The sequence below is a fragment of the Thunnus albacares genome, chromosome 9 (genome assembly GCF_914725855.1).
Source record: "Thunnus albacares chromosome 9, fThuAlb1.1, whole genome shotgun sequence".
Classification (NCBI taxonomy): Eukaryota; Metazoa; Chordata; class Actinopteri; order Scombriformes; family Scombridae; genus Thunnus; species Thunnus albacares.
The window spans coordinates 19,728,943-19,754,614 of NC_058114.1; the positions used below are offsets into that span (position 1 = coordinate 19,728,943).

Sequence of the window (25,672 nt, forward strand, 5' to 3'; positions counted from 1 at the left end):
TAATACTTTAAGTACTACTAATGACAGCTATTAATACTTTAAGTGCATTTAGCTGCTAATACTTACGTACTTTCACTTTTACTCCCTCTTCACTCAAAAATGTGTTTTTCTTATTCTTTCAGTTGGATGTTTGAGCTTCACTGTGCAGAATGATATATGTGCAGTGTTTGACACTTAAAGGCTTTTTTTCACATTCATCTGTTGAAAGTGGAAAGTTTCTCTGTGCTCATTGAAAATCTAAGTTAAAGTGGTGTGCCCTACAAGCATGATTTGTAACATTAAAACTATTTTGGAAGCATATCCTGATCCAATATGCAACTTACACAAGTGTGATGTGGAAACTTGAAGCCTCCAGTGCACAAACACTGAGAATAGACTCCACAGTGAAGTAGGAGACATCTTGTATCCAGCTGTTTAAATGAAAAATATTTACATAGATTTAACATATCATAGATTCTAGTTTAAGAATTTCTAAGTAAGTAATTTAACTTTTTTGTGGAAAAACCATAGTAGACAGATTATTACTCAAAGCAGAGTATTTTTATATGTCTTAAAACATGTCTGGAGATGATCTTTAATTAGGATTTTTCATGCAGGATTTTTAATTGTAATGGAGTTACCACTGAGGTTATGTCCTCAGTATAGGATAGATAGATAGATAGATAGATAGATAGATAGATAGATAGATAGATAGATAGATAGATAGATAGATAGATAGATAATATTGTATAATACAACGGCTAACTGAATGAATAAATTATGCAAAATCCAAAAATGGGAGGGTTGCACTTTGACTCAATGACCAGTATTTATAAAGTCCTTGCTACGGCCCAGATTTTGTTGTATTATTTCACAAATTTAACGCTTCATGCATGGTTTGTTTTTGGCTGCAGGGCTGACAGATGATAGTACAGACAGTGTGAAGTCCGGTCAGATGTCTGAAATGATCCCTGTGCTGGAGGTCCAGTGCGGGTTTTTCAGCGGCCTCTGTCTGTGTCTGGCAGCAGCGCAGCGTGAAAGCAGTGGGAAACAGAAACACTATGGCTGCCACTCTGTCTCTTACTCAGGTAACACTGTCTCACAACTCTAATCTAACGACAGCAAACGTTTCGCGCTCCTCCGTCGGCTCAGCTTCGGGGGGACGTTTCGACAGTGTCGGTGAAACCGAGCAGGCAGAAACGCGGACTTGCCTCGATCCTCGTCCCTCTTTTTTTGGAAGTTTAGTCCTGCTGTGAAAAGTTTCTGCCTAATCTCTTTGGGGGCTGCGTAAGGGCGTAGCTAGCTAGCTAGCCTGCCAGCTAACAGCTAGTTTGTGTGGACAGTTGAGCTGTTTTAGAGCCGCTTTATCAAACTTGAGATAAGCTATGTAACATTTCTTGGCTTCGTGTGTATATATATATCATGTTTTGCGCTGCCTCGTTTTAATGCAGGCTAGTTGGTCCTGGTCAAAGAGATGTTAATACGAGACACCCATGTGTGGCTGTGTTGTGGCTTTACTGTCATTTTTGTTTTGCTAGTAAAGCCTTTGCTAACAATGTTTTCCGCTAACGTTACAAATTAACTAAAGTTTCAGGCTGTGTATGTTAAACACTTATGTAGGCGTCCGCTTTGCTGTTTATGTAGCTTGCTACATGGTCAGGCTGAGTAACCAACCTGTTTATTGCTGTTATCAGACGTAAACAGGCTTCACTGACTGGGTTAGTGTTTCTTCTATGACCTTTTGTGAAAGTGGACAACGTTAACTGTTAGCTTGTTTTCTACTATGTTTGTTTTGTGTCCATAATAAGGTTCACAGCAAAAAGTCCAGATAGTGAGAACTTCGTTTTTTGTTTTTTTTTTTGCTAGCAAGAGGAAGTGAGCTTGAGTAGCCAGAAGCCGCCTGAGCTGTCACAAAATGTCAGTCTGTGTGCTATACCGTAAAGTAGATAGTGCAACTTATATGGAAAATAGTTTGCATAGAAGACAACTTATTTAGCAGGTAGCAGGCAGGGCTAATAACTAGGTGCAGGACTTGCTACCTGAGCCACTGTTGCCTCTAACAACAGACAGGAGCTGCAGCAGGTTTGACATCATTATCTCTTACAGATGAGTTCAAAAACCTGTTCATATTATCTCTGTGTTGTGCAAGTTTATCGGTCTGTCAGCCAGTAATGCTTGTTTTGAGTATGCTGTCGGCTTTGCCATCTGATAATCCCCACACAGACCTACTGTTTGGTGGTGCTAGTGACATTAACGTGTTTTTATTGCCATGGCTGGATTAGTAAATTGAAATTTCTGGAACAAACTAGACCGACCTGTCAGCTGCTGCACTGTGATGTATCATGCTATCTGCTGCAGTTTTGTATAGACGAGCTGGGGGATGATTGAAGGGTGTTTTTTCAATGCTCAATTAAAGAGACAACAGTACAAAGACCACAGTGTTACAGCCACCATCAGTTCCAGGCACACTATTGTGTGTCACAGAAAAAAGTTGCATTGGCCAGAGAAAGATAAGTGTGTGCGGACAGTTATCTCACTGTAAATTGGCAGTTGACAGGCAACTATGACGAGCTGTGTTTTTCTTCCCTCAGATATGTAAGTCTTGAACAACGCTGACACCCAAGCAGAGTTTGGCCATACTGTTTGCTTTTGTTTCACATCAGGGAGTGATTTTTTTTCATGTCAGTTTGTTCTCAGTAAGACAGCTTTACCCGCTGGTTGAATAGCCACTCCCCTAGTTGATTCATAGTTCAAATAATTACTGTCCACTCTTTTTCTCTTTCACTTCACTGATTTAAAAGCACATCAACAAATTGTCAGCTTCAGCTGTATGAAGAAGGAAACGCTGATTCTTTTCCTGTTCTGCCAAGTGGAGGACGATCAGCTGTATTAAAAGAGGAAAGGGGGTTGTTAAAGGAGGATATGACATAAGGTGAAACTTGCTTTTGTCTGTCGAGTGAGGCCCTGTTGTCGCTCTGCAAGTGGACTATCACTTGTCTTCGGAAGTGTAGCCTGAAGTCAGACACATGTTATCTCTATCTCTGTGTGCAAATCAGCAGAAACCGTCCTGACTCATACAAGTTCACTGTATGTAGCATACAGTAGCTCTCATATAATCATTACGGGAATTGTCTGACTAATGCAGAACTTATTGGTGAGTTTGTCAATTAATTGGTTAAGTCACTTGTCAAGCAAAAAACTGGTTCCACCTTTGCAAATGTTAGCATTTGCTGCTTTTCTCTGCTTTATAACATAGTAAATTGATTATATTTAGGTTTTTGCGTGTTGATTATCTACAGCTCCTCAGAACTTTTGTTGGCATTTTATGACTAAATGATTAGTCGGTTGATTGAAAAGATAATACAGGAATAATATAAGGAAAATTATTGTTAGTTGTAACCCTAATCTGACATCGGTATAGGTTAGTCCTCTTAAACTGTATGTGTTGTGCTGAAGAAACTTGGCTACCTTGCCTTCGTTCATAAAAAAACAGGTCTACCGAGAGCTGTTCTTTGGTACAGTGAACCAACTGAAATATTGCTTTTTGTCCTGTTTTGTCTGAGCAGTGATCAAAGTCACTGTTAATTTTTACCTGGATGATGTGTTGGGCCACTGACAAACTATTCAGCTGTTTCAGTGACAGAAATGTCAGTAAATCCCCTCCTCCATCTGTAATGAATTATCAGTCGTTGTTTTGTTTTTTTTGACAGCTGCCTTGGCTCAGCAGATGACACATTTAGCGAGCAAACACTTGTTGATCGTGTGAGCTTTTTTTAAATCTGAATGTGCAGAATTGAAAAAGCTTTTGAAACACTAGTTTCTGTGTCATATTATATTGAAAACCATTTTAAGGATTTGATATGTTGCATGCATAAACCTTAAACAGGCTGCTTGAATAGAGAAAAGTGAGGTTATGCATATAAATGTGATCTAAATCAACACTGTTTGGGTTCAATCTGTAAACTTTTTAAAAAAAAATGTGGATCTCTTGTCTTCCCCAACAGCTCTCCAGTGGAAATCCCATCTATGACAAATACTATCGACAGGTATGCAAATATATCTTCACAGCAACAAAATTCATGGCTTATAAAGAGTAGAACATGGTGTTTTTTCAGGCTGATTCAGCTGCTATTCTATTGTAATTGCTTTGGGGTTTTTTTGTAGTTTGGGTGAACCAACCCTTTAAACTTAGAGAGAATCTACATAATAAAGCTTTAGCTGCATTAATAAACTGCAGTGGTGCAGTGTTGCAGTGATCTCTCTTCTCTCCTATCCAGTCTCTGTGTCCAGCAAAAGGAAGTGTCTTTATGAATTAATAATGTTTCCCTTTGCACAACATGTTAGGGGAGCTAGCTGTGAGCCTCATGAAAGAGTACTAACAGATGCAATTCCACACTAATAGACTGCCGAGAAAATGGCTTTGGTTTATTATCAGTATTGATTTAAGTGAATCAGACACTCCCATAACCCACAGTGTAATTCTCACAGTTTTCATTTGTTCTGTATTTGCTTCTCCCTTACTTGCAGCTAAGAATGCAGCTGGAGCTTTCTCACATTCAAACACTGCTCTTTTGTCAGTGTTGTGGTCTAAAGCATCTGGCTAATAAGAAATGCAATGTGTTTGTTAGCAGTACAGATGTGTTAGTGTTGTTTCTGAGATTATGTAAGCTCTAATGAATGTGTGTGTGTGTGCAGGTTTATGGAGTTTGTGTTTTTGTCTGTTTGTGTGCAGGTTGATCCGACAGGCAGCGGACGGGTGGCAGCGGCTGATGCGGCTCTGTTCCTGAAGAGGTCGGGTTTGGCCGACCTGGTCCTCGGGAAGGTAAGGAAAGAGTCAAATCAGCGCAGATGCAACACCTCTCTGCTGTCTTTGCCGTGTTATGTTGATGGAGATAATTGTGCTAACCGTGTACGTCTCCATAGATCTGGGATTTGGCAGACTCTGAACGGAAGGGGGCTCTCAACAAACAGGTAAAAATGCCTTGTGGAGTCGCATCATAAAGGGTTTGTGTGTTTTTTAGATGCATCAGGTGTGTGTGATGACTCGCTTTACTGCACTTCTGTTCCCCTCAGCAATTCTTCATAGCGTTGCGGTTGGTGGCCTGTGCTCAGAATGGCCTGGAGGTGGCGCTCAAAAGCCTTAATGTGGCTGTTCCTCCCCCCAAATTTGTAAGTCTGCTACTGCACATTTCAACACACACTGTAGGTGTTATAAATGCAGCTGCTTTTAGTTTGAGGGTAGCTCTAAATATATTATACCTTTGCAAGTATTGCTGTCAAGACAAACTATTCTACTGACATTTGATTTCACTGCCATAGCACTTAAAATATTATTCAGTCTTGAATTCAAACATAAAAACAGTACATTTTTCACTCTAGACTAAGATTAACAGAGTTGCGTTTATCTCCAGCATGACACAAGCAGCCCGCTATTAGCAGGAGGAGTGGCCATTGATATTCCCTGGGTTGTCAAGGTGAGGCATTAATAAGTCTTTTTGTTTGTGTAGTGATGCAGTGATTTGTGTTTATCTTAAATTTGCCTTGTTATCTTTGTCTTCCTCATAAATGACATTTAGATAGCTTATTATATAGTACATTGTAACAAATAGTGCCTACCTTAAACAATTTAAAAGCAAGTGTGTACTTCATTTTTTCAAAAATTAGCTACATCGGGATGAGAAGTTTACGCCCTGAGACTTTAATCATCACACATATGTTTTGTTTTTTCCCCCAGCCTGAGGAGAAGATGAAGTTTGACTCCATCTTTGAAAGTCTGGGTCCAGTAGGAGGGATGCTAACAGGAGACAAAGTCAAGCCAGTCCTGCTAAACTCCAAACTGCCAGTGGACATCTTGGGCAGGGTATGAGCTCCAAACTATGAAGCAGTACAGATGATCACTTGCACATTGGTTTCATCTACTGCGCTGGGATTAATAATAACAGTGCAGGCAAAGTAACAAAACAAAATAGAGAAATGCTGTGCTTCATAAAAATAAATAAAAATAGCTACAAATGTACAGCAGGTGGCAGTAAAACCCTCAGGAACTTATTTAAACATGACTGTTACTGTACATGATTGACATCAAATGAAACAGCACCATGCAGTTTTAAAAAAAGGATGTGAAACTAAAAATATGTTGGGTAGAAAATGAAATCGGAGAGGAAGTGAGAATTGGCAGTGAGTCAGAGTTTTCAAGGACACACAGCGTTATGTATCATATAGTTTTGTGATGATGCACATTTAACAATACCGTGTCTTTGTGTTGAAGGTGTGGGAGCTCAGTGACCTCGACAGAGACGGCATGTTGGACAAAGACGAGTTTTCTGTGGTAAGAAATGATCCCAGATAGAAAGAATTCAGAGGTTACAGTTAGAGTCTGCAGTTAGTCTCATTGTAGGCTATTTTTTCACTTATATATTCAACCCTGCTCTCAATATATGACAGCGTTGATACTCCAGGCAGTTCCAGCAGTTTTCTCTGGTCTTCACAATTAGAATATTTTTGCTCCAGGAACAGATTTGAAGGTATCTACACCCAATTTTGTGTTTATATGTTTGTACTTATATTTTAAATACAATCTTGGAAGCTCTTACAGGTTGTGAAAATCATTTCTGTAGACCTCAAGACATGTGGAAGAAGTGCAACGACTGAATAACTACAGGATGGTTTATCGGTAATTGTCTTTTATCATTGATTTTTTTTTTTTATTGCCCTTCCCCAGGCCATGTATCTGGTGTACAGAGCTTTGGAGGGAGAGCCTGTCCCCATGTCCCTACCGCCTCCCCTGGTTCCACCCTCCAAGAGGAAAAAACCCTCAGTGCCTCCCGTGATGCCCCTGTTACCCTCGCCCCCCTCTGTCAAAGACAGTCGCTCCTCCCACGCTGGCTCTAAGACCATGCCCCACCCCCCTAAACCCACCCCAGCTCCTGTCCCAACACCAGCAGCTGCTCCTGTGAGTACGGGACCTGCCGCTCCTGTGCATGCAGCACCAGAAAAGGTTTTGGATGTTGTATTTTATTACCACATATCTGTAAAATGATGTCAAATTGGTTAGTTCAGTGTGTTTTTCAAAAGAACAAGACGAAAGGGAGTTTGAAGGCAAGTGAATTTTGAGTTTGAGTTAGAATAATGTTATCAATGTTGGCTGATTTAAATTCCAACTGTGGTTATGAAGCAAGTAAAGTTGTTAAATATAAGTTTTGTTTCCTATCCAGTGGGTGGTGTCGCCAGCAGACAAAACCAAGTATGATGAACTCTTCAACAAGACAGATGGTGACATGGATGGGCTGGTATCAGGACCTGAAGTCAGAGATATTTTCCTCAAGACTGGGCTGCCGTCTGCCACACTCGCACGAATCTGGTAAGCAGGGACTCAAAAGCTTTGATGCACAGCTCTGTTCTGTAAACACACAGGTTGTCATTATGTTGTTAATGGATTTTCAAACTTTCACTGTCTAGTCTAGTAAGTCAATTTGATTTATTTTAGCCTAAAATTACAAATTTGCCCCAAAGGGTTTTAGGATATGACACCCTGTATCCTTAGACCCTCAGTCTGGAAAAGTAAGCGCTCCCAAAAAAAATGTAATAAAGAAACGTCAAGATGAACAACAGAGGAGAAATGGTACTTATAATAAATAGCACCAGTAAAATTACAGTATGGAGAAAGAGAATTAACCAACATAGCATGTAATGTAACTTATTTCCTTCCTTCTTAGAGTCATTTTTTACAGTGACAATATTAGGTAAGAATATCACAGTTGCCAGAGGTCATTTTAGTAGTGTTACTGTAGGTTGCACAAATTTAATGAATCTAGAATAGAAAATTTCATTTCAGTAAGGACTGGGGTTGAAAATAGAAAGCTTTGTAAATTGAAATTATTATAAAGTCTTGTGACAGGAAATACAAAATATTGAGACAATGACAATAAAATAAAAATAATAATTAAAAAAACATACGGAAAACAAATACATAAAAATAAAGGCAAATTGAATTCTATATGTTTGCAAATATGTAATTATAATAATTAATTTTACATATACTCTTTTGGTTCTGAGGAGATTTTAGAGTTAAAACAATATGTGAAATCATGAAGGAAAAGAGAAAATATTGGTAATTTTCTTTTGGAAAATGACATTTTTAAATAAAAACATACCCATTATAATCACATTAACAACAATATTAACTTTAGGGGCTTTACATTCAAAATGTGTTAGAACATCTTTAACAGACAGTTTAAATGGATGATGATGGAAATGAATGAATGAGCTAAAATCTGACCAAAATTTGCCTATGAAGTTTTTTGTTTTGTTTGTTTTATTAAACCACAAACATTTCAACACCAACAAATATAATGATAATATGGAGCGAACTAAGCCTGATTGTCATATGAAGCTATAATTGTACAGTACATGATACTGGTGCTGGATAATAACAGCAGTTTTCATAGCGCTGCAGTGCCCGTCGACACATCCAACCAGGAGAACATATCATCATATGGATTTTTTTACTTCACACTGCTGATTAACTTCTGTCCTGTTGTGACTGTCCTGTGTATTGACATCCATAACCATTGAACATGATGATCAGTCAGGCTATCAAAAATAGTCTTTGCCTGAGGTGTAAATCATTACTGTCTTATGTAACCTTGTGTTTGTGACTGTTCTCTCAGGGAGCTCTGTGACATTGGAGACATAGGAAAACTGACCCGAGAGCAGTTTGCCCTAGCTCTTCATCTAATCAATCAGAAGCTGACGAAAGGCCTGGACCCTCCGCAGAACCTCTCCCCAGAGATGATTCCTCCCTCCGACAGACAAAACATCAAACAGGTGAGTCACTCTGAGCGCTGTGAATAAAAATAAAATGATAGAGAGGGATGTCTGGATCCTTTTACCGTCAGTACATTTATAAGTTGCCTGAACGATCTGTTGCTCATTGCTTGGTGAACCCACATCAGCCCTGACTCTCAACCTGATTTACATGTGATTCATCCCTGATGATGATGGTATTGATTACAACACCAGAACAGCAGTAGTAGTTTTAACCATTATAACTGGAATTGCTTGTTGATATAGTGTAGTTTTATATACAGAAGACAGACATCTACCATGATTTTTGCTATTTAAGCACAAAAAAATTGTTTGTATGATGATTTGTATTGATTGTTTTGTTATATTTTTTGGATAAGTTGTTTTTTTGACTTACATTATTCCTTCTTTCTCCTGTTGTGTTTATGTGTGTTTTGGACTTCTTTTTTTTTTGGCTTGCAACTGTGTGTCTTTCCTTTCCTCTCAGTGCAGCACTTTGTTGCTGTCCCCTCTGTGTCTGCTCTTTGCATTTTTACATTTCGTCCACTTCACATGTGTATGGGGACGCTTCTGAGTGAGTGTGTAGTAGTTACTTCAGTCTGGTGCATCTCATTACTCTCAACAGGCTACCTCTCCTTGGCATCTTCTCTGCAATGTGTCGCTCTAACCAATTAAAATTGATGTTTTGATTTGGCTTTTTCATGCTCTTCCCTATCAAGAAATCTTAATATCATCACCATCATTAGCTGTTTAAGTATTTAGGCTGCAGATGTAAGCTGATTAGAGTAGAGGCTGCTGTTTTTTGTATTTTGGGATGCACCCATGGCACCACATCTAGTTAGTGGCTGCAAATCAAAGGCTTGAAGTTTGTTTGATTTCTTATTTAATGGACAACAGAATGAGGTTGTTGCATTCTCCACCTGCTTAGATGACAAAGTGAAATCAAACAGTAGATGTATTTCAACAAAACTTTAGAACCCAGAGCTTTGCTAGGACCTAATTACAAGTATCCTTCCTGTATCACTACATCGAGCTACCGTACCTTCTTACCATCCCTTCCCATCCCTGTCTTCATCAGTGGCTTTGTGTGCATGTTTTGTAAACACCATCAGTGTAGCTGCTGTTCATTTGTTTGTGCTGTGCTGTGACCGTGTTGTTTCTTATACTGTAATATCTGTATCTGCAGTATCCAGGAATTTTACCAACATCTGAGTGCTTTCAGTGTCCTCCGTAGTTTTTTAAAATGTGATGAAAGTGAATTCTTAGCCCAGAGTAAAAGGAGTTCCTCAGTGTTATAGTGTTTTTATCTGCAGTTGGGATCCACCTCTTAATTGTTCTCTGTCTTACATTTTCTCCAGAACAACGTGGCGAACCTGGCAGCTGACTTCTCTGCCATCAAGGAGCTGGACTCTCTTAGTAATGAGATAGTTGAACTACAAAGGTAAGCTTTTGTTCTTATAAAAATTGTACAATGCATGCAATTTCCTATAAGCTGCAACCATATTGGTGCAGATCATGTTACTTGTGCTGCTGTTATGAGGGGAGGCCTCACTACTGTGGATGGTCATGAATCTTCCTAATAGATAAGGTGTTTAAGCCAGTTTTTGACTGTTTGGTTAAAACTAAATAAGTCATTTTAGGTGTGAGGTACAATCTCTTTAATGTGTTATTGGAAAAATACTATCTGTATTTCAAATAGCGTAATTTAAGGCTCTTGGGATTGAAATTCAGTCGGCTGTCCAGGCAAGTGACCTCGGGGCAGTGACAGCAACAGTCTGGCTGCATCGCTGTGTCTTGCAATGACCATCAGGGAGCAGTGTTTCCCACAATTTATTTGCAGCGGTTTAAGTGGTATAGGTGTGGAAGGATGTTGAGGTCTGACATCTGAGAGTCGACTGAAAAACAGCGCTACATTCACAAGCTCGCCTACAAATCGGGAAGTATTTTTTTCTAATCCATAGAGCTGCATACTCGATAATATAAACTCAAATATATTGTATATATAACTAATCCCATGTTAAAACAGTTGGTATTTGTGAAGCACATTTGGTGAAAGAATTTTAATAAAGTTTAAGTGTGCTGTTTTGCTCAGACTTTCTATCAACAGTCACACCAAAAGTGTCAGTGAATATATAAATAAATTAATAAACATTTGTGTTTTTGCTGCTAGCTGTAAAACCTAGCAGTCTATAAAGGTGAGTTATGTAGCTGGTGTTGACAGTGATGTGGAAGTTAAGAGAGAAGGAAATGTGCAGGATATGCAATATGTGTTTGCCAGACTGTATTACTTCCCCTTACCTTTATTTGGAAGAAAGATAATTAAAAAAAAACATTCTACCAGATACATTTAACTTTCTCTCCTTTTAAGAAGGAGTGAAGGAAGGAAGAACCTGTTTTTGCATCATATCATCTTTTTAAAACCAAAATCCTACCCAAGACACTCATATTGAGCATCTTGGTGCATCTTTATGATGGATTAGGCTGTCTTTAAGATCATGACAAGGAAAACTTTGCTTGTTTAACTCTATCAAGATGGTTTACTTTGTGTACTATGGAGAGTCTAATCTGTCTTTTTAGAATATATCCTGTAACAGCAGTGTTGATGCTGAATGAGTTCTGCATGTTGTGCTTCATTTAAACCTTTTATCCTTTAACAAACCTTTAGAACAAATCACAATGAACTGGAGGCTGCCTTATGGATTCAATATCAAACAATACAAGCTTCATGTTAATCAGAATCAGTTGTTATGGACTTGATTTCCATAATTTACAGCTTCCCTATTTATGAAAGCAAGCTGAGAGTGAGAAGTGAAAAAGAGGCCTCCCACCCCACCCCCACCTTTCGATATATACATGCACACACACGGACACAGATGTTTACACGCATGTTAGATGCCAGCTGTTCAAGGTAGGACTGAGAGTTAAGAAAGATGAACTGAAGTGGAAACTAGTAGAGAGCTTCAGAGCTTCAGAAAGGCACCGAGAGCTTGAAAAGATGATGCATGTTTGTGACTGCTTCAAAATGTGGCAGCGACCTTCTGCCCAAGAGGAGGAGGATGGTGATGATGATGGTGATGGGTAAGAGGAGGATGGGAGCGATTTTCCGCTTTAGTTGACTGTGGGTTTGTGGGTGGAAGATGTGCTATTATCAAGGGAATTATGCATTTTGATGTGAGAGGAGAGCGAGGATATAAAAATAGGCACTGCGTTTGAAAGTTTTGTTGTGTTATTTTTGGTCTGTGTTAGATGGATGGCTGAGGATAAGTGCTTTCTACAGTTGATGCTTGTTTTTGTTCAATTCAGTCATCTAAAAGTGAAACTGAGCTGGTATAATGAGAGTGTTGTCTTATGTATTGTTCTTACACAACAAATGTGCATAATACGTACTTGAATGTTACCTTTTGTTTAGGATGTATGAATACCGTTTTCAGAACTGAAACAATAATACAAAATGTATTTGTAATTTGTCAGTCTTAGCATTAGGCTATCCTAAACAAAACATTAGCTTCTCACTCTCATAGCCTGTAGTGCACAAGCCTCCACAGACGGCAATAATTAGCACTGAGAGAAAACAAGTGAGCAGTCTGGTGAAATGGACATAAATAGTTAGAGGGGGTTGATCAAGAAGAATACGGCTCTCACTTTAAAAATAACACAAAATGATACCAGTACTTGTGGTAACAGTATTTTTATAGTGGCATTCAGTTTTTACTGAAAGGTATATTAAATTCAAAGTATCAGTATATATGAGGTGCTTCTTCCATATCTTTGGTGCTGTTGTTCTACTTTTTATGTTGTTTCCTTTCTTATACATACAAAATGCACTTTTAAAAACTTTCATAATTTCATAATGTTTAGGAAGTCTGAGGTAAAAATATCAGACATGCAAGTGAATGAAATCCAATACACACTGGATATCAATATCTGCTGCAAAATGACTCTTACATCCATATTAAGCCTCATTTATATGTACAATGACAGTTATCTTAGTGTTATCATTCTTATCATTCATGATCACTTGTAAGGTTTAATGGTTTGAGGGGTTTTTAATGAAGTGTCTTATACCACCACCTTGACTACAACACACTTTTGAAGCTAATTGAAACATTTCAGGTGTTTTATATTAAATACAATGCACATTAATAATGTTCACTAGTAATGATACATCCCTACTATCCTCCCAACTCATTTCTTCTTTTCTCTGTCTGGCTGGGTGGATGAAAGAGTGGAAAGTAGAGGGAGGACGAGCACGCAGACAGCAAAAATGATAGATGTTGTAGGTTGGCTCATCATCACTCGTCCCTCCTCCCTCCCTTCCTCTGTCAAGTCAGCCATCTGCTTCTCACTCCTCATCTCCCACACATTTAACTGAGCAAGCACACACTCACTTTCTCCGACACTCACCCTCTTCAAGCTTACAGCGCTGTACATCTGCAGCCTTGTTATACTGGAAGCCTCACACACACACACACACACACACACACTACATCTTTCTTTGTGTCACGTCACACACACACACACACACAGACACACCTGCTCCAGCTGCAGGCGGCTCTCTGTACTGTGGAGTTGTGATTTCAGGAAAGGATCATGGTTGCTCAGGGAGAGGAGGTGGTGGTGGTGGCAGCAGCTCAGGGGCAGGGTGAAGAGAGCTGGCTGGGGCTGGGTGGGCTTGGAGTACCAGGTCTACCCTCTCTGTCTTTGGTGGCTAAATACTCATGTCTGTTGTGCTGGACCCCCAGGGAGAAAACCTCTGTGGAAGAGGAGATCAAGGAGAAGGAGGAGGCCATCAGACAGCGCAGCAGTGAAGTGCAGGTAAGGTCTCACTGCCTTTGTTTGTCTGTGAGTTTGTCATTGTTCCTTTTACAGTGGGTGAAGAGGAAAAGAGGGAGTTATGTGCAAACAAGATGAATGCTTCTCTGTTCTATTGTTTTTGTAATTGGTGCTTTTCATAGATATATTTATTTCTGCTTTTTGTCCCTTCTTTTAAATAAAAATCCAGGCTAGACAAAACAGAAAGAAACTGACGTAGGTGCTCAAGCAGTTATTTAATTTTGTTTGGATGAATATACTGGAGTAGGAGATCAATAACGTATTTGGCTGGCAGTCTCAAATGCTTGTTCAGAAACACAGTTACTGTTGCTCAGAGAGGGAGAGGCTGGTGTCCTTGTGTAGGCGTGTCTGCCTGCTCTTGAGCCTGAGAGATGGGCTCTATTTTGGGAGCTGATGACTTAAAGGGCTAGTTGGCTTCGCTTTGGGGAATTTTAGTCCGATGTCGGAGCATGAGGGGTGGGTCTCAAGGGAGTCTAACGCTGATGTAGCTGAATTTCTTGGCTGCACTGCAGGGTAGCCTTGAGTGCTTTTGGCCATTTATACTGTATTGTGTTTGTGTGTGTGTGTTCATTCCTGGACATCACATATTCTATGCTTTGGTTGTCGTGATTTCCGGCTAGCCTTGCAAATATTCTGCTCTAAGACTTCCCCTGCGGTGTCTCAGTAACATCCATTACTTCGAAGTCAGCTGCAAAACAACATTGGTTTCATAAACTAAATTCTGATCAGGGAAATCATTTTTCCAGTTTTCACTTGAAAGCACCATTTTAGAAGACTTTTCAATCAGTCAGACTTTTCAGCTGCATTTTAAGAAAACGTCGAGAACAATGCATACAAAATTACAAAATATCTTTGTGGGTGGGTGTGGTATCACATCTGTATATCTATAAGTTTTTATATATGAGGTAAAATTACTCTTTTGATTATTTTCTAAGCCCGCATAGTTTTCTGAAGCTTTTCTGGAACAATTTCAGTTGCCAGTCTAATGGAACGGATACGCCTGCATTTCTAATAATATCCTACAATACACACATGATACAGGACTTACAGGATGAGGTGGCAAAGGAGAGCGAGGAACTGCAGCGGCTCCAGACTCAGCGTCAGAAAGTCCAGGAGGCCTTGGAGGAGCTGGACCAACAGAAGGGCTCCCTGGAGGAGCAGCTGTCTCACATTCGCCAGCAGACCAGCCAAGAGACCCAACTGGTATGTCTGGTAGAATTTTCTTATCAATTTCAATACTGGAAAGCTACAGCATGTAATTATAGAAATGACTGACCACTGGTAAAACACATCAGTAGATTAAATTGTTAACATATTTCAGTCTCATAACTATCCTCAGTCACCAGCTTATTTATACTGGTTTCATCTATCTCAGATTTCATCACTGCAGTCGGAGCATGAGGAGCAGGAACAGAGGATATGTCAGTATGAGGAGGAGCTGGTTCAGGCTCGAGAGGAGCTCTTAGCTTTACAGGAAGAGAGCAGGAAGCTGCAAGAGAAGGTGCAGGCTGCTCAGGAGCAGCTCACACCTCTTCAGGAGTCTGTGCGTGACTCCTTCACACAAGTTGCACAGGTCAGTTTGAAAAATTGATCTCCTGAGCTCATAAAAGTTCCTTTCTCTGCAGAGTTTGTAGGATTCATGTTTTCAATCTGTTTTCCTTCTTCTCTTTCTCCATATTGTTCTCGTTTTTCTTTTAACCTCTTCATCTCTCTGCCATTTAGGTTCAGCAGAAACTGAACGACCTTCAGGTGGAGGAGAGGTCAGTGACTGCCCAGCTCAGCTGGAAGAGAGCCCTGGAGGACAGCTCTCCTGTCATGGTCAATGGATCAGCAGGACCCACAGCAGAGCTGCACCAGGGGGACCTCTTCCAGCAGGACCTTTTCAAGGAGGACCAGCCTAAAGAGCTGAAAGAGGAGGAACCAGCTGCTGTGAGCAATCTTCAGAAAGAACATTCGGATCAAAAAGAGAAAGAAGGAGTGAATGAGAGAGAAGAGGAAGAAGAGAAGGAGGAAGAGAGTCCTAAGACGTCAGAGGAGGAAAAGCAGAAACATGATGCCTTGGATGATCTCTATACTAGTCTAGCCTCCTCTGAGAAGTACAGTAATATCAGTAATATTTCGACTGTTGCCAAGCCACAGGAGAACAGTGTTTGGGTAATTAATACACTAACAAACACCTGCAAACATGCAACAATAGCAGACTTAATTTACATTTGGTGTAATCACAGTTTTTCAGCAAAACAAGAATTGTTCAAAATGTAAAATATAATGTATAAATTGTCAGAATATGCGTCATTGCTTTGTTGTCCTTTCATGTCTACAGGAACACAGTAGCCCTACTCCTGATGTCTCTTCAGAAGTCACAGATGATGCAGAGGAATCGCCTAAAGCCAGCCCACCAGAGGTAAAGGCCCAGAGTTACTAAAATATACTTCTGTCATACAGACAGTAAATTTAGATTTCTAGTTTCTGTGTATTTTTGTTGTGTTATATCATTTGTAAAACAGGTTTTCTAAAACATTATCACCACAGCCCTTTGTCTAACCCACAGTGTCCCTGTGTAAAGCTGTTTACACAAGACACAGGCATGAGATGTGGGTCATGTGGTGTGTCTAAAGAGCTGTTGTTTCCATTACAACTAGGGCTGGGCACTACATTGCTATTATATAGATTTTTTTATTTGATTATATTGATTTGATCGTTTTAAAGGTTGCATTACAGTAAAATGATGTAATTTTCTGAACTTACCAATGATTATTTATCAAAAATCTCATTGTATAAATATTTTGTGAAAGCAGCAGTAGTCATCCCTATGATATTGTTGCAATATCGATATTGAGGTTATTGATCAAAAATATTTGTTGTAAATATTTGTGATAATTTTGTCCATATCGCCAAGCCCTAATTACAACATGGAAAACTCTAGAGAAATACAAGATAATCTGATCAAATACTGAAAGATCTTAATGCAGGAGAGGATGCTTGAGGTTGCTTTGGGATCCGACCCGATCATTCAGAGGTTTTCAGAGACGTGTTCTACAAAATATGTTGAGTCAACACAATGTTCAAGTTATTTACTTTGATGTTCAGGCTAATCAACAGAGCTCGTGTCACACTTCAACAGGTTGCATCACCAGAGCCAGAGAGCAAACAGGAGCCTGCAGAGTCCCCAGAAACCACTGTCACCTCATTACCACCTCAAGTTGGACCTCGCTCTATGCCACCCCAGACCAACCCCCCCTCCCTGCCTGAGATGGACTTCTTCCAGTCAGACCCCTTTACTGACCGTGAGTCCTCTCAAATGTCTGACGTTTAGCCAACAGTTTAAGTATAAAGAGTCAAACTTCCTGCTGAAATTCCACCTGTTATGTAAAAGACTTCCTCGTTCAAATTTGATGATGATTTTCCTTCGCAGATGATCCATTCAAAGATGATCCATTTGGAAAAGCAGATGTTGCAGGTGAGTTAAACACAGCCTTGAAGCTGATGAACAGGCAAACTAATCTCTTTAATGTAAAACAAATCCTAATAAAATGCATTTGATGGGTTATCTGACAAACATTGTTTTTACAATAACAAATGTTAACACACTGTATCTGTTGCTGGTTTTGTTCAATCAGATCCTTTCGGAGGAGATCCATTCAAAGGGACAGACCCCTTTGCTGCAGACTCTTTCTTCACACAGACCTCCTCAGATGACCCTTTTACTGCTTCAGCTGACCCATTTGGCACCACTGCCGATGCGCCAGAACCGGACCTGTTTGCAGCCAAGCTGAATGATGCCACAGCTGCACCGGCAGAAGATCCAGATCCCTTTACCTCCAAATCCACCAATCCAGCTCTAGCAGCCAAGGATCCATTCAGCTCCGCAGGGAATCATAAGGCTGATTCTGACCCATTCGGAGGCAAAATGAACGCCACGGGAGAGGCGGATCCATTTGGTTCTCAGGATGGAGGGACAGATCCCTTTAACTGCTCTCCACCAAGCTCTGATCTGGCTTTGGTGAGTAGGACTACTGTAAAACATAGTGACAATGTAATGATTTGCCCACTTTGGTCTCGACTAAAATGTGTCAACTATTGATGGATTACCATGAAATTCATTCATGTTGTTCATGTGAGAATATCAGAGACAGTAATGGATTTATCGATCTATCCCTGACAAAGTCTGATGTGTTATTTTTTATAATATGTTAGAGTTATCAGTAACCCTAAACATCCTCAGGATGAATTTTAATAACCGGTGATCCCTTGATCTCACATCACATTAAGTTTGATACGCATGTCCACAGCTGTACAATATTCTGAATATGCTTGTTTTTCTGTTTTTTAGAAGGACACTGCAGCAACCAATGACCCATTTGCTCCAGGTGGTACTACAGTGAGTGCCAGCTCAGACCCAGGTATGACTTTTAAAAAAAAAAAAAAGGAACGCATAATATTGTACAAAATACATTATTACATTATTACAGTAGTGGGAGTGTTGTCAATTTTATATGCTTAGTCAGTTTGTGCTCATGTGTTTCAGACCCATTTGCTGCTGTGTTTGGTAATGAGTCATTTGGAGGGGGCTTTGCAGATTTCAGTGCCTTGACAAAGGTAATTTTCAGATCATTTTCAGATCAAGCTGTGCTGATCATGTCCTCTCTTCCAATGTCCTCAGTGTACACAGCACTGAAATGAAATTTGGTAGTTTGTGACACTTAGTATGTAGTGAAACACACTGAATATTTGCTCCTTAATAATGACTGAAAGGTTGAATGTCAGTTGCGTCAGTGGAAGTTGAAATTGTTGCGTCACTTCTGCCACAAAACCAGAACAAGTATAGACTGAACCTGGAGATTGTCAGTGAGTTAGTGAGTGTATTGTGGTTTTTGTGAGGAAACCACTGCAACAGTAACAGCAATTCACAACCGTTTTTCATGGGCAGTGTCATAAATTATTGGACATTCAAAGTAAGAGCTGTGACAAGTGTGTTGCATTTATTAACTAAATATGGAGTCATATCAGAACATTTCTGCTGTGCATTTCTCAACTTTAAAGGACCAGTCTATAGGATTTAGTGGCATCTAGTGGTGAGGTTGCAGATTGCAACCAACCGAACACTCCTCACCCTGCCCTTCCAAGTGCGTAGAAGAAACTACTGTGCCCACAAAACTCGCAAAAAACTCGAAAGGCCCTCACTAGAGCCAGTGTTTGGTTTGTCCGTTCTGGGCTACTGTAGAAACATGGCAGTGCAATATGGCGGGCTGCGTGGGAGAGGACCTGTTCCCTATGTAGATAAAAAGGGCTCATTCTAAGGTAACAAAAACACAATTCTTATTTTCAGGTGATTATACACTAATTAAAACATACTTATTAATATTATATTCCATTTCTGCCAATAGATCGCCCTAATTCTTGAAAAACTGGTCCTTTTAAGAGCAAGCAGATGGCACAATGACGCTCTGAGTCTTCCTCCTATCTGCAACTCCTCATCATATTTTTTTCCCTGTTTTTATAAATATGTGTTTTACTCGGTGTGATTTCAGTCAAACGGTGCTGACCAGTTTGGCATCAACAATAAGAACCTGTTCCAGGATGACAACCAGTCTGCCAGCCCCGACATGCCCCCAGCCCTTCCCCCAAAAACGGGTACGCCAACTAGACCCCCCCCTCCACCTCCAGGTCAGTACTTGTATTGTTCAGTCTTATTATAGTAAAGGTACACTTTATTTGTGCTTGCTCTGTCTTTCCACCCGTCCTCCCTCTGTGTTTCATTTTAATGTCTTAATGTCGCTTTTCTGTGTCTCACCTGTCCAGGTAAGAGATCCTCCATCTCCAGAACAGAGTCCTCTGACTCCTTCCATCGACGAGGGCACTTCCTCCCACAGACTTCGGGAGACTTCTCCTCCTCTTCCTCCTCCTCTTCCCTGCCTGCCAAGGATCCTTTAGCCGACCCCTTCGCCCCCTCCTCCCCTCCTCGTCACAACGTACGGGAAGCTGACCGATTTGCCAGCTTTGACAAAGTGAGCACCTCCCTCTCGCCCTCTCCCTCACCTCCACCTGACTCTCTGTAGACACGCCCTCCTCTCTCTCTCTCTCTCTCTCTTTTTTTTCCCTGCTCATAAATCGCATCCAGTTGTTCAGTTAAACCGCAATCCACCAATCAAATCAGGCCAGCCTTATAAATCACTCCATCCACTGCCAGTAAAAACCCCTAAAGAAGTGAACTAATCAGCTGACATAAAGTGGCACAGGTTCTTCATGCTTCATTTGTTTATTTGATCATTTCATTTTCTACAGCTAAGTTGACACAAGCTATTGACTCTTCTAAATTTGAGTTTGTTTTCCTTGCATCCTGTCCGCTGCTGCTTGTGTATATTTTATTACGAATATTTTCTTGCCATGTTAAGATTCTTCCTACTTGTAGTTATTTTTTGTTACTGATTTATATCTGGATTGCACTTAATTTAAGCCCTATGATTGAAGTTGCACTGTCAAACTTGATGAAGAAATGTACAGGAATGTGATTATAAATATATTTAATATATGAAGTCTGCAACATATTTGTAGATGCAGACAGGTTTTGGAGTCCCTGGTAATGTTTGGCAGTGAATGGAGAGATGGCAGGCAGCTTGCATTTGGCTTTTGTTAGCCATCCCAGCTCAGTACAGTGACATTACATCCTGTGCATATTTCATGAGATATCTTTTTTTATGAGAACATTTTTCTCGCAGAAATATTTTATGCACCTTTTCTTTTTTTCTTTTCTTTTTTTTTTTATTACACTGCAATTGTGTCTCAGGTGAATTTCAAACTGGTTCAAACTAGGTCTGACCAATGACTGAGCTCAGAGTCTATTTGTTGCTGAGTCAGCACAACAATCGTGGCAGAAAGGTATTACATCAGTTGACCTTGATTTAACAAGAAGCAGACGAGCGCCTGCTGCATCATGAGCGAGATCTCGTTTTATGAAGTTAATGAAGATATAGCTGTTATACAAACTCACTGAATAAATATGTTCCAGTGCACTACAGAGAGAAATACTGCGTTTAATAATTTCCTCTCACAATTAATCCTGGCTGCAGTAAAGAAATTACAGTTCCCTGGATTTTCTTTCCCAACCCTGAAATATGTGTAAATATGTCATTTAATATATAAAATACCTGACATCCTAAAAAACAAAAAAGATACCAAACGGGCATTGTGAATTGGTCTAAACACGGGTTGAACTCCTGCGGATACATCGTTAACAGTATTAAAATCATGTGAGCTCCTCCTTTTGTAATAGTGCATAGAAATGTACCGTCATGCTGTGAATTTGGGATGGATGACTTTTATTATTACAAAACAAATGAGTGTTGATTTCAGTGCCTCTCCCTCACGTGACTATCCCGCATGTCCCCGTGTAACCTGCACGCACTAACTGTGTGTTTGATCAGCTGGCTATCGTTCGCTCACACCACTGCCACTCCTCAAATCATTGTTTTTGTTTTTGTTTTGTTTTTTTTCCCTCCCATGCATCCATCCATCCATCCATCTATCTATCCCTTCATCAGTTCATCCCAGTCTCAGCCCTTGTCTGGTCCGCAGTGTGTTGTGGAGAAACAGATCGGCTGTATTCTCTCTGTCTCTCTGTGTCTTTACACCTCTGTCAAAGAAGTTGAATAAAGAGTTAAATCAAGGGCACCATCTATGGCTTCTATGTGCATCCATGACATCACTATAAGCAACTGCGTGAGTTTTTAAAGGACCATACCGCAGCTTTTGCATTTTCAGTTAATTTATCACAAGTTCTCACTATACTTAACATTACTACTGACTTTTTTTTCAAAACCTTCTTTATTATTTGAACATTTCTATTCTTTCAAGCAGCCTACTTCTGTTTGGAAGTTATGTAATTCCTCCATCGCAGTGCCACAAGCAATACGGATATATTTTCTTACTGTACCGAACAGAAGGTAAACCAAATAGTTACTTGGAAATAAGGAAAAGCTACAGTGTGGTATGCTTTGGAAACTGTTTGGCAGTAATATAAAATATAGATGATTTGCACTAAATAAGCTAAAAGATGCAATAACACCAGTATGGTCCTTTTTTAAAGCATTTTTGACAGATCAAAGCACTTCAATGACTAAACGTAAAGTGGACAAAGATTTAAAAAAAAAAAATACCAGATAACATATGTGAAGGGTTTTCTTTAAAGTTCAATAAAAAGCATCTCCTCTCTTGCTAAGTACTTTATTGATGTCTGATTTCATTCATATTTGAGAGAAGCAGTGTTAAATGCATGTTTTCTTCTGAGTCCATTACATGTTTCTTAGATCTTCTCATCATGCATGTTCTGCACCACCGCACACCGAAATCATCGGCTCTTAAAAGTACCTGCTAGTGACCGTCGTTATCGCTGCCTACTTTTGTTTTGCATGGGTGTTTACAAAGTTGATGACCTGCGATGCTTCTGTCTGTCATTGAGAATAATCAACCTTTTGACACAGCATGTCTTGTCCGTAATGATTAACAGCAGCTTACTGCTGTTGCCTTGAACCCGTAAAAGGATGTGATTTTGGTCACATGACTCCTATTTGTTCCCAGCTCTGATCTGATCACATGTGACCACAAAAGGACACGCCTGAAGGGTGAAGACTGTCACTCTTTTCATGGTCAACTTTGATCCAGTTAAATGGACTTAAATGGCTTGTTTGTTTGCTTTTTAAGGTTGGTTGGTAGGGGGACTGAAACATGACATTTTGGATTTGAAGGCCACACAGTGATGGATCTTTCTCATGACAGACGTGTTTGATGAGTCTAAGCTTGTAACTTTGAGGGCGCTGGTAATGATAGACGTTAATCAGTTACAAATTAATGATTAGTTAAACCTGTGCTTCTCCTGCAGTGAAACAAAACACTTCCACTTTGTCAGTGAGGTTTCAAAGTGTTGATCATAAATGTCAGTTAGGTGTGGGTGGTGTGATGATATAGACCATGAGAAGATATGAATTTGTTAATATTTATGGGTGCCATAATGTGTTCAATAGTTACTGATTTTTTTTTTTTTATGAAGTACCTGTATTTGTCAAGTTTTTTTTAGCCAAAACCAAACATCCATCAACTGTTTTTGAATGCATTTTCCAGGAAATGTACGATACTATCAATATTGTGATATAAAACTACATATGGCGTGAAAGAGCGTTTTATCCATACTGCCCCCAACAGTTCAGGGATTTAGATCAGACACTGTGATGGCTGACAACCTCCTCTCAAAGCTCCTCACAGACACTGTGGCAACCTCATGATTTATTTTCACTCTCATAGAAGCCTCAGTTTAAGCGCTTACAGATGCTTCTTACAGTGACTACAGCATTCTGGCCACAAGATTACTCCCTTTCAGGAATTATTCCTGTAATCATGGATGTCACAGGGGTATACACAGACAGAAACACCTGTACAATGTCATGCAACACCCCCCACAAATTTATCAGTGGGATTTATGCACAAGTTTTTTTTTTATCTTTGAGAATCTGTTAACTACGTATATGTGTGTCTGTCTGTGTGTCTCCTTTATCCTCATATATCCTTGCATATGTGTGTGTGCGTTCCTTCCCCGTGTGTGTGTATGTGTGTGTGTTTTCTGTGTTCACGGAGCAGTATCCAACAGAGGAAGACATGATAGAGTGGGCAAAGCGCGAGAGCGAGCGAGAGGAAAAGGAGCGACTCGCCAGGCTCACCCAGCAGGAACAAGAAGACCTGGAGCTGGCCATCGCTCTCAGCAAGTCTGAACTCTCCTGAGGAGCTCATTCGCCCTTCCTCCTCCCCCTTTCCCCCCCTCTCTTCCCCCCTCCACCGGCCCGGCACGGCACAGCACAGCCCGGCCTAGCCCAGAAAGCACCAAAGCAACGTGGGGACTGTATAGGACTGATTCAGCAGCACCTGCTGACCCCCATGATGAGACTTTCTTAGAATAAACCCATCTCTGAATCTTTCGACGCTTTTCTCCCGAGACTGCGTTCACAGTTCAGTGGCATTGCAGTACCGCGTTTTCCCAACCTGTTGATCTCTGTGGTTTTAAACAGAGGAGAGGACCGTGATGGAGTGTTCGTTATTAAGAACGGATTGTTGAAAATGAAATGCAGTGAATATGGATTTAGAGATTGTCAAGTGTTAAGATTTTCATGTCCCATTGATTTCAGCACCAGGCTACAAGTGCCGCATTAATACACCAGAATGTAATTTATTTAAACATGCACTTAAAACTCAAAAGTCCAGTCTTTGTCCACTAACCCAACCCACTATTATTCAGTCTAAGCTCTCACTAGCTTCTAAATTTATGTTGAGGTTTTCATTAGTCATTTTGTGGAGCATGGAAATCCCCAAATTTCCTTCCAGCTCACAGCTGCTGTGAACTGTGTGCTAAATATCAACAGTAATCTAGGAAAAACAATGTGAGGTTTTGAAGGCTCTAAAACAAAACCTAGAGGTGAAAGCCAGTCCCTTTTTGAAATGTAGTGACGGTAGATTTTTTTCCAGTCCTGTACAACAGCACAAGGCCTATGAGATTTTTTCATTTTTTATTTTTTGTGACATGATTCAACATTTCTAAACCATTTTAACTGGAAGTTACCAGTCCTCTGTGAAATGATGTGAAGTGCATGTGCAGATTTATACTAAAATTGAACAAATCCATCGCAGCTACCACATTCAGCTCCTTGAAACTTTATTTTTCTTTTAACTTTGGGTTGTGCCTTGCTTTTCCCTGCCTCTGTTCTGTCTGCGTTAGAGAGTTTATTTTGTGGGAGATGCTGAAAGGAATGAAACTACATCCATAACAAGTACTGACTACATATTCATTTTGCATTAAAATTCAGGGCACACTACAGTGGATGGCAGAATGTAAGTGCATAATTATTTTTGAGACGTAAACACTGTTTAAAGTCCAACATTTGATAGGTGAGATTTAGATAATGCAGCTCTAAAAATGGGTTTTTGTCACCCAGAAACTTCTCTTCTTTTAAATGGTATGATAACTACATTAATTTTCTCAATAAGCCATCAATTGTAGGCAATATTTGAGACATTTTATAAATGTGGCCTGAGATAAAAATAATGTTTTTTTGCTTGTTTGGTTAGTTTGGACACCAATAAGTTCAAAAATAGAAAGTGGGATGTCATAGATGAAGGTATGGACATGGGAAAACAGATTTAAATGGAAATTTAAATAAATAACCTTAATTGTATTGTTAATCCTGATTGAACCACTTAAGGAACCTCCTGTCTTGCTCAAGGATAACTACTTATTTTATGAGGAGTGTATTAAAAACTGATCTACTTCCTGGAGTCGGACAGATATGACTCATTTCACCACATTTCACACCAGGCCTCGTTTCAAAGTGTGCCATTCTTGGTGTTTATTAGCATTTTTTTCTCCAGGATATTTTCCCTCTCTTAAGGATAACTGGATTTCACAGAGTCAGTCAAATATGCTTAGCGTCTGTGCACCTCATGCTCTGTGGGGATTTAACTTGCAAAAAAGCCTGACAGTGTTGTGAGCAGAAACGCTCCCGTCACACTGCATCCTCGTGCTTGTAAACACCCACACAGCAGCTGGCCGTTCTGTAATTCTTCTTCTGTTGGGTAACGTCGTGTTTCCCCCATTTTAAAAGTTACTTAACACTGTGATAGAAGGTTTCTGACAAGGGAAGACTTGAATGAATTGCAGAAGGTCTTTTGTTTTTTATTTTCTTAAGTAATTTTCTGACCAAACAATGAACAACATTTTGGGCAGCCCTTCCTGTTCTGACTTTTTTTTTTTTTTTTCCTCTCTCTCTTTTTAGCCTTGTCATGAATTTCCTCTTCTCATGTTTAAGCAGTCTACTGTCTGTGGCTGATGCAACACTTCCTACTGAGTGCAGCTCATATTGCAGTTCACATATATTGTAAATACAAGAGAACAGGAGTTGTTGTCTGTCTTTTCTTCACTTTCACAGCTGAGTCTCTTGTTATACTGTATGCGTTTTCATCCTCTCGCATGTAAAGGTCATCAGTTACTGTCATTTGTACAGAGTCCTTGAATTTT

General features: G+C 39.9%; 1 protein-coding gene across 3 annotated transcripts; it reads left to right on the plus strand.

Annotated features, from left to right (window-relative positions):
- Nucleotides 1–967: 967 nt before the first annotated feature.
- Nucleotides 968–25,112, plus strand: eps15 (epidermal growth factor receptor pathway substrate 15). Of its 3 annotated transcripts, none has more exons than XM_044360925.1 (25): nt 968–1,067; nt 3,984–4,025; nt 4,712–4,801; nt 4,903–4,950; nt 5,053–5,148; nt 5,391–5,453; nt 5,714–5,839; nt 6,248–6,307; nt 6,701–6,976; nt 7,194–7,339; nt 8,649–8,805; nt 10,143–10,225; nt 13,527–13,599; nt 14,659–14,820; nt 14,993–15,190; nt 15,340–15,771; nt 15,941–16,021; nt 16,742–16,904; nt 17,033–17,077; nt 17,238–17,620; nt 17,951–18,020; nt 18,146–18,216; nt 19,149–19,284; nt 19,420–19,625; nt 23,248–25,112. In XM_044360925.1, the coding sequence occupies exons 1-25, from the start codon at nt 1,041–1,043 to the stop codon at nt 23,386–23,388; spliced, it is 3,375 nt and encodes a 1,124-aa protein (XP_044216860.1). In that variant the 5' UTR covers nt 968–1,040; the 3' UTR covers nt 23,389–25,112. The 3 variants fall into 3 exon arrangements, with proteins under 3 accessions (XP_044216860.1, XP_044216862.1, XP_044216861.1); XM_044360927.1 differs by having other exon boundaries at nt 6,701–6,931; XM_044360926.1 differs by lacking the exon at nt 968–1,067 and adding an exon at nt 2,942–3,133.
- Nucleotides 25,113–25,672: the final 560 nt, after the last annotated feature.